The sequence below is a fragment of the Lissotriton helveticus genome, chromosome 9 (assembly GCF_964261635.1).
Source record: "Lissotriton helveticus chromosome 9, aLisHel1.1, whole genome shotgun sequence".
Taxonomy (NCBI): Eukaryota; Metazoa; Chordata; class Amphibia; order Caudata; family Salamandridae; genus Lissotriton; species Lissotriton helveticus.
The window spans coordinates 606,463,700-606,476,087 of record NC_136070.1 but is presented as its reverse complement, the minus strand read 5'-3'; the positions used below and the strand labels follow the sequence as shown (position 1 = coordinate 606,476,087).

The 12,388-nt window shown below is 42.3% G+C and overlaps 1 protein-coding gene across 5 annotated transcripts in view; it reads left to right on the top strand.

The window, feature by feature from the left end:
- The window catches only part of LTBP4 (latent transforming growth factor beta binding protein 4), a 1,311,633-nt gene that overhangs the window by 846,981 nt on the left and 452,264 nt on the right, over positions 1–12,388 (top strand). For all 5 annotated transcript variants that reach the window (XM_078660636.1, XM_078660634.1, XM_078660635.1 and 2 more), the window contains one exon: positions 840–1,067. In XM_078660636.1, coding sequence (XP_078516762.1) covers positions 840–1,067 — 228 coding nt within the window. The remainder of the gene's footprint in view (positions 1–839; positions 1,068–12,388) is intronic.

Here is a 12,388-nt window from a genome sequence, read left to right as displayed (position 1 = left end):
CAAACTCAAAAAACGCTTGCCTTTCGCCGCCACGGATAGGTTCTCTCCCGCCTACATCCTGATATGGATGGCGGTGTCTAGCAGACACCGCCACCATAAGAAACCCTTTTCCGTCGACCGGGCGTAAAAGCGGTGGACGGTCTTCCCGTCCGCCGCGGTCCCCCCGCCATACTAATATGACGGGGGAAATGGGTGGCGGGCGGGCTAGGATGTAGGGCATGGCGGTGGCGATCCGCCCTACATCCTAATGGGCCCCATAGTGTCCTAAAGATGTACATCATCAATGCCACCAGCCACACGCTGGAAGTATATAGTGATTGTTCGGCTGCTGAGTTTCTTCCTAGTCACTAATTGTGTATCTGCACAGAGGTGGCTGAGTGGTAGGAATAACATTGGGAATTTCCTAACAGGTTTGTGATATTCAAGAAGCAGCTGGATATGGGAAGATTTGTAATAGACTTACTTGAAACTGGTCCTAGGATGCTTGTTTCTGGTCCAGGGAGGGCATGGCTTGGCAGTTCAGACTTGACTGTTCCCATGAGGAACTTGGGAAAGACTGATTTGCATATGGCTGGGTCTAAACTGGGGTGGCATGGTGAGCAAAAGAACAATGGATTTAACTCAGATCTCTTGACGGGGGGTGAATGTTTTGATTTGTTCGCATTCCGTCCATCACTTGTGTGTCTTCTGCTTACTAGAAATTCAGAGCAGCTGAGAAACATCTCCCATCTCCAACGTTGCACTTTGCGTTTTCTGGAAATTGCTTGGACAGTAACTGATGATATCAGGTTTCGATTTTTAAAAACAATATTAACAGGCTCCTCTGTTTTGTTTTCTAGTTCTCTGTCCCTTGCTGTGCAAGAACGGTGGAGTCTGCATCAAGAAGGACCAGTGCCTTTGTCCACCGACCTTCACAGGGAAGTTTTGCCAAATTCCTGTGACATCCTCAGAGAGCAGCAGGACCGGAAGGGCACCCGTGCTGAGAACGTCAGACTCTGACCTGGATCACTCAATGACCAAGACCGTCTACACGCTCCCCCTTTCCAATCACCAGCCGGAGCACACTGGTAAGAACCCTCTAGCAAAAAGAGCAATAGGGAACTCAAAGCATTCACTGTTCAGGCCTAGATGTCAATTCACCAAACTGCCAGGGGTAGCGGAAATGACATCACACGCCCTTTGACCTTTACTTTCACCCACACACTTGCTTTCACGTACACACACATTCACACTTACACACACTCCCTCAAGTAAACACAGGAATGAGGAAAGAATGAGTTTATTAATTGTTCGATTAATTAAATTCATTACAGTAAATGAAAAAACATTGTTAAAACAGCCCCCCTACCTCCCCAGCCTTCAATGTCTTTTTCCTTATGATCAGACTTTGGCCCTTAACCCATTTGTGCAAATTCAGAGTTTCTTCATTCATTCATTAATCTTTATTAAGTTTAAAAAACCATAAAAGATACACGATAAAACAGTTCATACATGGTAGATAAACACACTTGCAATGATTGTTTCCTTAGTGCACTCTTGGGTAATTATATTTGATTAAATGTTGCCATTACAGTATAAAACCACTTGCTCGGTGTGTCGATAAAAATACAATAAAATGCTAAACTTACTGTACAATAAAAAATATAAATTCCAAACAGAAAATACAACAAAATGCCAACCTTGCTATGCAAAGCTTTTAAAACATAGAGGGAAATTTAGGTTCCCGGCAAAGAGCTTACAAGGTGCAAATGCTAGGAAGGCACAGTGGAAGAGGTGTGGCGCCGCGGCCAGGGCGACTGACGCTGGAATCTGGGGACCACGGTTCGATCCCCGGCTCCGGCGGCAGGTCAGCCCAGCACCATGTGACTCTGGGCAATAGCTCGCTTAATCTTCCCGACGGCCCCCCAGCGCCTAGAGACCCTTACGGGTGATTGTGCGCTTTACAAATGTGGACTTTACTTTACTTTACTTTATGGGAGTTTAAAACATTCTACATAGGTTCTAGACAAGAAATAAAGTGCAAATGCTAGATAAGTGCAAATTGGATACTCAAGGTGACACATTGAAATTGCACAAGAGCCTATAGGTTTTTTGAACTGTCTACATAGAATCTAGGCAAAGAGTAAAGCACAAATGCAAAAGTGCATATAGAAATTTGAAGTAGCAATGGAAGTTGTAACATTAAAATGTCATGCCTTTGTCCTTCCTTATTAAATTGACAGCAAATAAATATCTGCTAACACTAAATGCAATTTTTTATGAGGTATCTGGTTTTAGAATTCTTGCTGCATCAGAGACCTGGTTCCCACGTTCCGGTTCCGGCAAATGGGTTTAAACCATTTTCGCCTTGGGATGGTATATACTGGACAAATAAATACTATATGGGAATTGTTTTCTACTGCATTGGGTTGACATAAGGGGCAGTAGTCATCGTTGTCAGCACCATTTTTGCATACCCATCTGCCTGTGTTAGATTGATCGTATAGAACGCCGTAGCGAAAATCATTCACGAAGATTTTGCCTCATTTTTTATATGAGGTTTAAATATATATACAAATATATGATTTTTTTATTCGTAAGATGAAACTTTTTGATATATCGGATTCGGATATCTGGGACTGTCTGTATTCTAATAAGAATAAATCTTTAATTAGTATCGGCTATAAATGTCTGAATACTTACAAAGTCAGTGACTGTTCTAAACTAGTGGAAAATGGAGCAAAATGTTGGAGAATAACATCACCCCCACTATGATTAATTTATCTCTTCGTAATATTAATAATTCCGTTTCCTCCTCTAGTTTAAGACTTCAGCAATTTAAGACTACCTGTATGCTTCATCATACTCCAGAAAGGATATCAAAATGGTCTACGAATGTTTCATATAGTGACCGAACTAAATGCCCCAAGTGTGCTCTTGCTGCTGTGGACTTGGAACATATGCTATTTTCATGTCCTATGTTATCTGAATTTTGGATGGCTTTGGATAAGATAATGAAACAAAAATTGATTTGCTCACCCCTTCTTACAGCGTCCCTAGTTTTACTTGACATTAATACTACCCATGTTCCGCAGCAAACTATAATCACTATCATACTATCATGTGCTGAATTAACAATTGCCCGTGCCTGGATTTCGCCCAGTCCCCCACATATTATGGAATGGTGGTTATTGTTTAATTAAATGTACTCTATGGAACATGCTTTGGCTAGACTTAGAGGTACACAGTCTTTAATGAAATTTGATAAGACTTGGGATTCATTCATTATGTGAAAGATATTTTGTGTTTAAACTGTGTTTACATTGTGCTGGTTCCTGCAACATTGTATATATATATATATATTTATTTACGTTATCATTGTTTATTGTATGGTCTGATTTTGTTACCAATGTAATTTTCATTCTGTTTCTTTGTTTTTCCTCTCTCGTATATTGTTTTGTTTTGTTTAATAACATGTATCTTTCTCCTCTGAGTTGCGAATAAACCCCCCCCCCTCCAAAAAAACAAAGATTTTGCCAGTTGAGGTTGGACTTCGTCTAGATATTGTTAAAAAAAAAGCAGAGGTTTGGTAAGGAGGAACTGGGTTGTCAATCTGCCAATATCTAAACTAAGGGAAATACTGTTTTGCATGTTTGCCCAAAATGTGGTTTTCAGAATCTTTTTTGATGATGATGTCAATGAAATGGGCGTTTCCCAGTAATGGTTTAACCCAAGTTTGCAGAACCAGGTACGCACATGTTTAACCCATTGAAGGCTTACACACTGTTCAAGCCTTAGCATCTCTTCTAGCCCTTCTTTATAACTTGTAAGTTCTGCTGTAGTCCACAGACGCACCCAGAATAGCAAAGGTTTCAGTATTGCGTGGTGGTCTATGCGCTTAATATTCACATTTATGGTGATAGGAATCCTGGGTGTGCGTACAGGAAGATGTAACAGAAACCTAAAAGACGTGTTTTCCTTCCCCGCAAACGTATTCCTGCATGTAGCCCCACAAAGTTCTGCGCCATAGAGGGTTTCAGATTGTGCCCTGCATTTGTAAACTTCAAGTGCAAGAGACACTGCCTTGGTTATACTATTCTGGTGTTTTTTAGTATTGGCGAGAAATCTTGGAGCAGAATAGTCTTAATTTTTTGCAGGTGCGGGTACCAACTCAGTTTAGTGTCTAATGTGATACCTAAGTAATAAAAATTCGCCACATATTCTAGCTTCTTTTTTTGGACAGTAATATTCTTCTTGAAGAGTTTATGCGGTTTGACTGTCATATATTTTGTTTTGCTAGAATTTATTTCACGACCCTTTGAGGCACAATAATCACTAAATGAATCTAGTAGGTTTTGAAGTCCCTTCGAGGGTTTGAGATATTAAATTAGTATCATCAGCAAATAAAAGAGCTGGTACTGACCCCCCAACTAACTTTGGTGAATCATGTCTGCACCCCAAAAGATGTTTTGGAGTGTCATTAACATATAGCGAGAAAAGGGTGGGTGCCAGCACACAGTCCTGCCTTACAACTCTCCTTATAGGGATTGCCTCTGTAAGTTCTCCCCTAAGTCCCCATCTGACTTTCGCATAATTATCTTCATGTAATCTCATTATCTGTACAAGAAGATCCTCGGGCACACCTTGTTTTTTTAGGGAGCTCCAAAGCAAATCTCTGGGGATAAGGTCAAAGGCGGCCTTCAGATCTATAAAAGCAATGTACAAGAGACCGTTCCTTAAAATAGTGCCTGATCAATTGTACTGGCTTTAGCTCTAAACCCTGCCAGGTACTGTGATATTATGTCCCTCTATCCAATCATTACGTTTTGATAAAATCTGCTTGGCATAAATCTTTTGTAAGGTATCGATTAGGCTTATTGGCCAATAATTGGCAGGATTTTGGCGGTCTGCCGTTCAAAAAATTGGGATGATTTCGGCTCCTTTCCAATTCTCTGTTACTGGAGCTCCTGCCGCCACAGCATTGCAGAGAAGATTTATGTATGGTCCCCATACAGCTTTAAAAAACACACAAAAGAGCAGGCAAGGTCTACACATGATGTGTAACTGCATTAGCGACCGTGAGGCACTGATGGTGAGCGCATGAGACACAGGGCTGTCAAAACTGAAAACTATGGGTCACAAAAAAGGCTAAAAAATTCCCATCAGACCACCCATGTGGTGGAGTTAACGTCATATGGGAATAATTGATCATCCTATCCCAAATCCGACCAAATAGTGTCGATACGGGAAAAGGTTGTCAAGAAATAGTCCTATTGTGACACCATGAAATGTTATAAATAGACAAAGTGCAGTGCTCAAAAAGAAATTGTTTACAATAAAATTGACTACCAGGACACCGAAGAACATTGCAATGAAGGGCCAAGTGTCAATGATTAAAAACACGCCGAGTAGTAAGACTACTCAAAGGCGCTGTGCAGTGTGGTCGACATGTTTCAGCTGTGAGAGCAATTAGCTCAGCTTTCTTCAGGACCTTTGACAGAACAATAGCTACTGCAACTACTTGTGATGTGTATAAGTGAAAAATAATATAAATATACTGATACACAATTACATATATACCAGGAACTAGTATACTTGAATGTCCACTGGAGGGAAAGAGAAGTGTCTTTTTCCTGTCAAGAGAAGAAAAGAACACACAAGATAGTATGTCAGACAACACCAAAGCCCACAAGCTCACACATCGTACACACGCAGAGACCATGCAGACACACGTGCAGAAATAATTTATATTCTGCAATCTAACAAGCATATTAGCTTAAATCACTCAGAGGCATTTCCTCTCAGTGATACTCACCCAGCTTTGTGTGGGTGACGACCTCACCTCACCCGGCAACCGCTCGGGAGTATGAGGCCCCGCTCTAAAGTATAGAAATAAAAGACACAGTAAGCACACAACTTTACGATGTCCTACCCAATGGTTCTATACATGTAACCCAACTAACGTGTGATAGTACACAAAATGTCACACCCAACACTGAACACCACAAAGATCCATATGGGTAAAAAGAAAACGCACATCCTGCGATCCTTTAACAACAACCAGTAAACTGGTATCTATGTGTATCTCAAGGAAACTCCTTTCAAAAGTAATGTATACCTTAAACCTATATACAAAGTATTGTATATCATGAAATGTCACGACCTATTGGGGACTCTAGCGTTGCTGTATGAGAGAGGGAGGTATTTTTAAAGGGGGCAATGCCCCTAAGTGGCTACCTGGGCCACCCCTATTAGAGGGCTTAACCCCTTCGACACTCATGACGAGCTGGGCTCGTCATGAGGTAGCCTCCCAGCACGCTCATGACGAGCCCAGCTCGTCATGAATAATGGGTTTTTTAAAACATGAGCACAGGAGGGGAATTTCGCTAGCGCTCATGTGGTTAAAGAACTCTCTCCACATATCAAAAGGCAGGGTACCCAGGCCCTGCCAAAGATGTATAAGTAGGGGCCATGTTAGGTCAACCTGAAGTGACTAGTAAACCGGGGGTACCCTGGCCCTAACAAAGATCAGAAAGTAGGGCCCCTGCCGGGTCCTGCTGAACTGACTAGTACACCGAGGAATAGTACCTCACTAACCTCAAAGCGAGCACACTGTGACTCACCTGTCCGTCGGTGCTCTCGCTGCAAACGCGAGCGGAAGTGGAGGTGAAAGTGCTCACACCCTTCCTGCTTTTAAATCATCGTTGATGGGGTGATACGTTAGTCGTGGAGTCAGGATTGCATGTAATCATGGTAAATGGCGTTGCGGAAGTCGCTACTTCCTCGCGCATGCGTGAAGACAGGGAACCATTACTCCTGAGCGCATGCGCTGACCCTCGGACTGGCCAAACATCGGAAGTAAAAATCACCGATTAGATCTTTAAAGAACGAATATCTTAATAATGAAGATTCATTGTGCTCAGGGGATCATGTATCCATAACCCCACAGGAGACAAGTTTTTATAAACACCGGATCGGCGAGTGTCCAAAAACAGCGCTCGTGTGATGTATGTCCACAATTAATTATGGAGCCAAAGAAAGGGGTTTGCACCATAACCACCATAGTATGTGATATTTGTTTTAAATTGGGAACCAGCTAGCCCAGGTCAAAAGTTTCTAATTTGGGGACAGGCTGTCCCAGGTCAGGAGTTTAATCAGCAAGAGTCTCCAAGCGTAATAAATACGATGGGACATACCTATACAGCTTTATCATGTTTCAGCAGGTCGCCTGGTATTTTATCGGGACCTGGTGCTTTCCCGGGCTTGACTGCATCAATAGCTGCCAAAGTCTCTTCTGCTCTAAAACATGGGGAATAGGTTTGTCCCTTTTTGGGGATTGCTGTGGGGTGTATTGTAATTCTCTGCTGGTTACTTATTAGTTCAGTAGAAATCTCCGAGTATAACTTTGAGAAATGGCTGACCCATGTACTTGAGTCCAAAAAGAGATCCATGCTGCATCTTCCCGTTTTGTTGCCCTTAGCTAACACTCTCCAAAAACTCAGGTGGTCCTTAATTTTTGCCGCGATAATGAGTTTGGCCCAGACACTGTCATCCCAGTCTCTCTTCGTTTGTGTTGATAGTCTTTTGTACTTAGCCCTTTTGTCTCTTAATGCTTTAACATCATTAAATGTTGCTTCCACTATTAGCTCACTCTTTGCTTTGCGATACTCACTATTATACCACTGGTCAGCTGAGGGGCAAATAGCTACATTATTCACCTCATTTTCTCTTCAAGTTTTGCTCAGGATCAGTTTTAGTTTGTCATTCATATTATGGTGAATCTGCACTATAGATATGTCTAGAATAGGCAATTCAGTATAAGGAAACATGACTTCTGAAAAGGTGTTGTAAATCTTTATCATAACCTCATCATTACCTACAGTGGATGGCCATTTCAGGGCTCTACGGTTATTACTAACTATAGGTTGGGTTGGAATTAAGTTATTAACTTTATTTCTCGTATTCGTAGATGCGAAGAGGGATCCTGCTAATGTTAAGCACAGTGGGTAATGATCACTATCATCGCTAATTTCAACTTTTAAGATCATATATATTAGTCCAGGAATTAGCAGATACCATTATGTAATCAATGCTACTCTTAGAAGATCCCCTACTAAATGTAGGGGCACTCGGTCTATCTGAGGGCAGCCTGCCATTGCAGGCCCTTAGTCCCTGCCCTGAAATTAATCGAATAAGTTGTGACACTGCAACTGTACAGTGAACAGTATCGCCTGCCTCCAGAGAAGGAATATTGTTTGCCATGTCCTCCTCTTCAAAGATAGTTTCCAACCCCACTACCAGTTCAAATTTACAATTAAAACCTCCCCCTATAATTGCCGTTGCCCTGGAGTAAATTGTACTTAAAACTTGTCCAGTAACTCTATCACTGGGGAGTCCTTGCTAGTTGGATTTGGTCTATTGTAAATATTTACTATATAGATTTTTGCTTTGTCATGTGTTGTTATTTTGATCCCCAATATGTCTTGTGATGGAAAATCCAGCTGAGATATTTCAACATTTACGGTGATCTTTACTTATAAGACTAGACCACCCGACGGTCTGCCTCTTACTGAGGGGACAGCATTAACACTGAATGTTTTATACCAACGTTTATGGGGAATTTCCAGTGCACAAGTTTCTTGCAGTAGACAGATTTTGCTTTGGTTAATGTACCCCTGCCATTCACAATCTATTCGTTTTCGTTTCAGCCCAGCTATATTCCATGATGTCAAGCGCATTTCTAGTGGCTGTGTTACTATGCTACAAAATTGAGGACTATCTGGCAAAGGGTCTAGCCCTGTTTCACCCTGTCTGCTTGGATAGCATGTTGCTTGATAGTGAGGTCTGTTGGGGATAGACTATCATTGGGTAAATTTAAAAGCCTCACACTTCGGTCAAGTGTGAAGGGCTGCATTGACTGTAAGTCGACTGCGTCCAGGTTTTTCTGTGAGGGATCGAGATTTGGTAGTGATCTGGGAATGACTGACTCTTGATGGCTCCCTTCTATTGTACCACTAGGTTTGAATAGTTTGAATCTCACCAGGCTGCTGGAAGGTGGTCCTGTTCTCAAATCGAGTGCTATTAACCTTCATCAGCTATGATTTTTTTGTTTTTAATGTAAGGAGTGTTGTATTGAGAGTTGAATTTTTGCTTGTTAAGCGCTTCACCTCCAATAGAAGTGAGTGTTTTAAAGATAGACAATTATGCTTGTATTGTATCCAATGTATTTCTTTATTTTTGAGCGACTCTTCATCCTCCCTATATGAAGAGAGACTACGCTTGGGAATATTCGTAATACACACTTTCCAGTACATTTATTTGGAAATTCCAGTTTTTCTGTATGTGGTGGAGGTCTGCCTGCACTCTATATGGGTATTAAATGGTATCTCGTATGTTGTGTAGCATGCTGATCCTGCTCCCATGCTGGACTTTTCCTGCCCCTTCCGTGCCAATTACTCTGTCCCTCCAGTTTGTAATCTGTTGGATATTGTAGCCACCGTCCCTTTGTGCCTCCCCTTTCCACTCGTTCCTACTCTCAGATATTACTCTTCCATGACTACAATTCGTCCTGTTTTCCAATCCATTTCTATCCTCAGAGTTTTTGCATTCTTACTCAAATCTTGGGCCCTCTAGTTGTTTATCAATTATTGGGTCCTTAAGTTTATTGCCCCCATTTTTTGGGTCTTGAAGTCTTAGAATAGTAGTTACAGGATCTCAGGGGGCTATCTGGCTCCTCTTATGGCATACACAAGATTAGTCTGGGGTGACATCCCTAGCTGTTCTAGTTAAATTACCTATTATTACCTTTAAGTTGGCTACCTCTTTTGTTAAAGTGTCTAATTTCTGATCAAGCTCAAAGATCAATTGCGCGCTTTCATTGATTTGTGCACTGTTGGCCTGTATTGTTGTTACTTTTAGTGGAATGTGTATTTGCTATCTTTTCCTTATATATCACCATATTGTTGTGCCTGTGCGTTTAGATTAGGGATCTGTGTAGGTGGAACCATAGTGTCAGTGTTTGGTATTGGTACAAAGGCCAGGGTGAATAACTATTTGTGCACACAATAAGTGAAAAAACCTCTCTTGGTTCTATCAGACTCATCAGAAGCACGAGTCTTCGACTCCTCATGGACCTCATGATCACTATGTGCAGCAAATATTGAGGGGAATGGGTGTCTGGAGTGCGGAGCGGGGGCTTGATTGTTGCTTTTATCTGGCCCTTTGATGTAAGGCTCTCCAATTGAGAGCCTGGGGGACACTTGGTATAAAAGGCAGTCATTTTTGCAGATTGATTGATTTGCATTTATGGGTTAGCATTGATTCCACCGCTTCAATCAAGTTATCTATTTCATTGATGGAACAGTTTTCCGCTGCGCTCTTTCTCAAGTTTGAAGATTTGCCTTTAGCAGAGTTTCTTGTAATTGCATGGTAAATAAAAATAATAAAATACAAACTGAGACTTTAAAATTTGGTTTGGTGAGTCGACCTTTGAATAAGAAGGAAGGACTACCTTAGTGCCTGGCGGGGACCACCCGACTGCCTTCAACCTGTTGTAAATTGTGGCATGCCAATGACGAGAAGTAGTCATTAGTCTGTCACAGGAGTGACATCCCCTTGTAACGCCTCATTTATGGCGATCCTGATTGAGTGCATGAATTTCCCAAGTCTTGCTAGGGTTCTTGTTGTTGGTTCAGTGAAGCACAGGACCGAGGTCTCTCTGCCGATCCGAACCGCCATTGCGATAAGTATCGGGCGAAGAAGGCACTGACGCTCATTATTCAGTTGTGGGCAACAGTACAGGAGGTGCAGCCGTGCTTCTCTGTAAAAGGACAAAGCCTACACTCTATGTTTTCTCCCCTACATGCCCATGCTGGGTTGAAATCAGTGATGGGTAGCATATATGAGTCTCATGTAGATAATTTTCAAACAGACTTGTATCGTCAAAGTCTCACGTAGATAGGGGTGAGCTTTTCCCGGAATGTATGATTTATCCAATAGCTCTGTTATTCGAGAAGGGGGTGGAGGGATTCTATGTCTTGAGTGAACAATATTTCCAGAACCTGCTTATTTACAGCTATATACCAGGCGAAAAGAGGAATTTCAGGTAGTTGTAAGCTTGCTGTTTCAATCCTCAGGGTGGTTATGGCCTGGTCAAGGCTGGCATGCCAGGCTGAACCTGCCTCCTCTAAAACAGGCTTCAGCTGGTATCTGAGTGAGTCTGCTGGTGCCCTCAAGGTTCTGAGGTATAGTTCTATAAGGTCGCCCTGGCATGTCAAGTCCGGCCTCCCGAGGCTGAGCTCCAGTCTCAGCCTTGATTTCCTTGCTTACCGCGGGATGAGCAACACTGATTTGTATGCTTTGGCTTGAATTGTATTTAAGAACTTGACCAGCGCTCCAGGAAAAGCCAGGTGACAATAACAGATGGCAAGTAGCAATTTTGCTTTTAAAACAGTTTAGTATTGGCTCAGCTGATGGACTTAGCAGATGGCGGCTTAGTTGTCTTAATAGATGAATGACGTTGTTGGCCTTAGAGTTAAGATGTTTTCGATGAAGGTTTGAGTTTGCCCTTTCTGAGAGCCAGACCCCAAGGTAATTGTAGGCTATTACTGTGCCAATTTTCAGTTCATCCAGAAGCCAGTGGGCTTGCTTTCTGTACTGATGTTTCCCAAACTCCACTTACTTGATCTTCCCCTGATTAACAAGTAGATAGTTGTCCTGGTTGAAGCGATCCAGCGCATGCAGGTCTCTGAAGGACCACTTTAGTATGTGTTTTTATCACTGTGTCTTCTCGCCCTGCCTAGCCTTAGTGATACTAGGCTGTCGCCTTGCATTGTGGCCCCCAGGTCTGCGGTGTAAAGGTTAAACAGGAGGGGGGCCAGCAACAGCCCTGTTTGAGCCCGTTGTTTGTGAGAATTTTAGAGGTCACTGTGCTGGCACTTGTCCTGACCCAAACCCAGTTGTCTTCATTTAGCGATGGTATTGTTTTTAATAGTTTGGGTGGAATTCCCCAACTGTTTAATTTCCACCATAACCTTCTGCGGTCCACTTTATCAAAAAGCTGTGCTATAAGCGATGAAGCAGCAGACAATGGGAGACTCTTATTCTTTGCCACATGTTTTGATAAATGAGTTAATGCTATGATGTTATCCATGGTTAAAGAGTATGACCTGAAGCCTGATTGGTAGAAGGGAATGATGCCTTTTTCTTGCACCCATGACTCCAGATCCATCAGGAGAAGTTGAGCGCAGGCCTTGGCTTCAAGGTCAAGAAGGGCGACAAGCCTATAGCTTCATGGGTCAGAGCAGTCGCCTTTCTTGATGATTGGAGACAGTAACCCCTCAGGAATCCGGCGTCCTTGCTGTTTAAATGATGTTGTTAAACAGCGGGGTTAAAAATTGCTGCCCAGAAA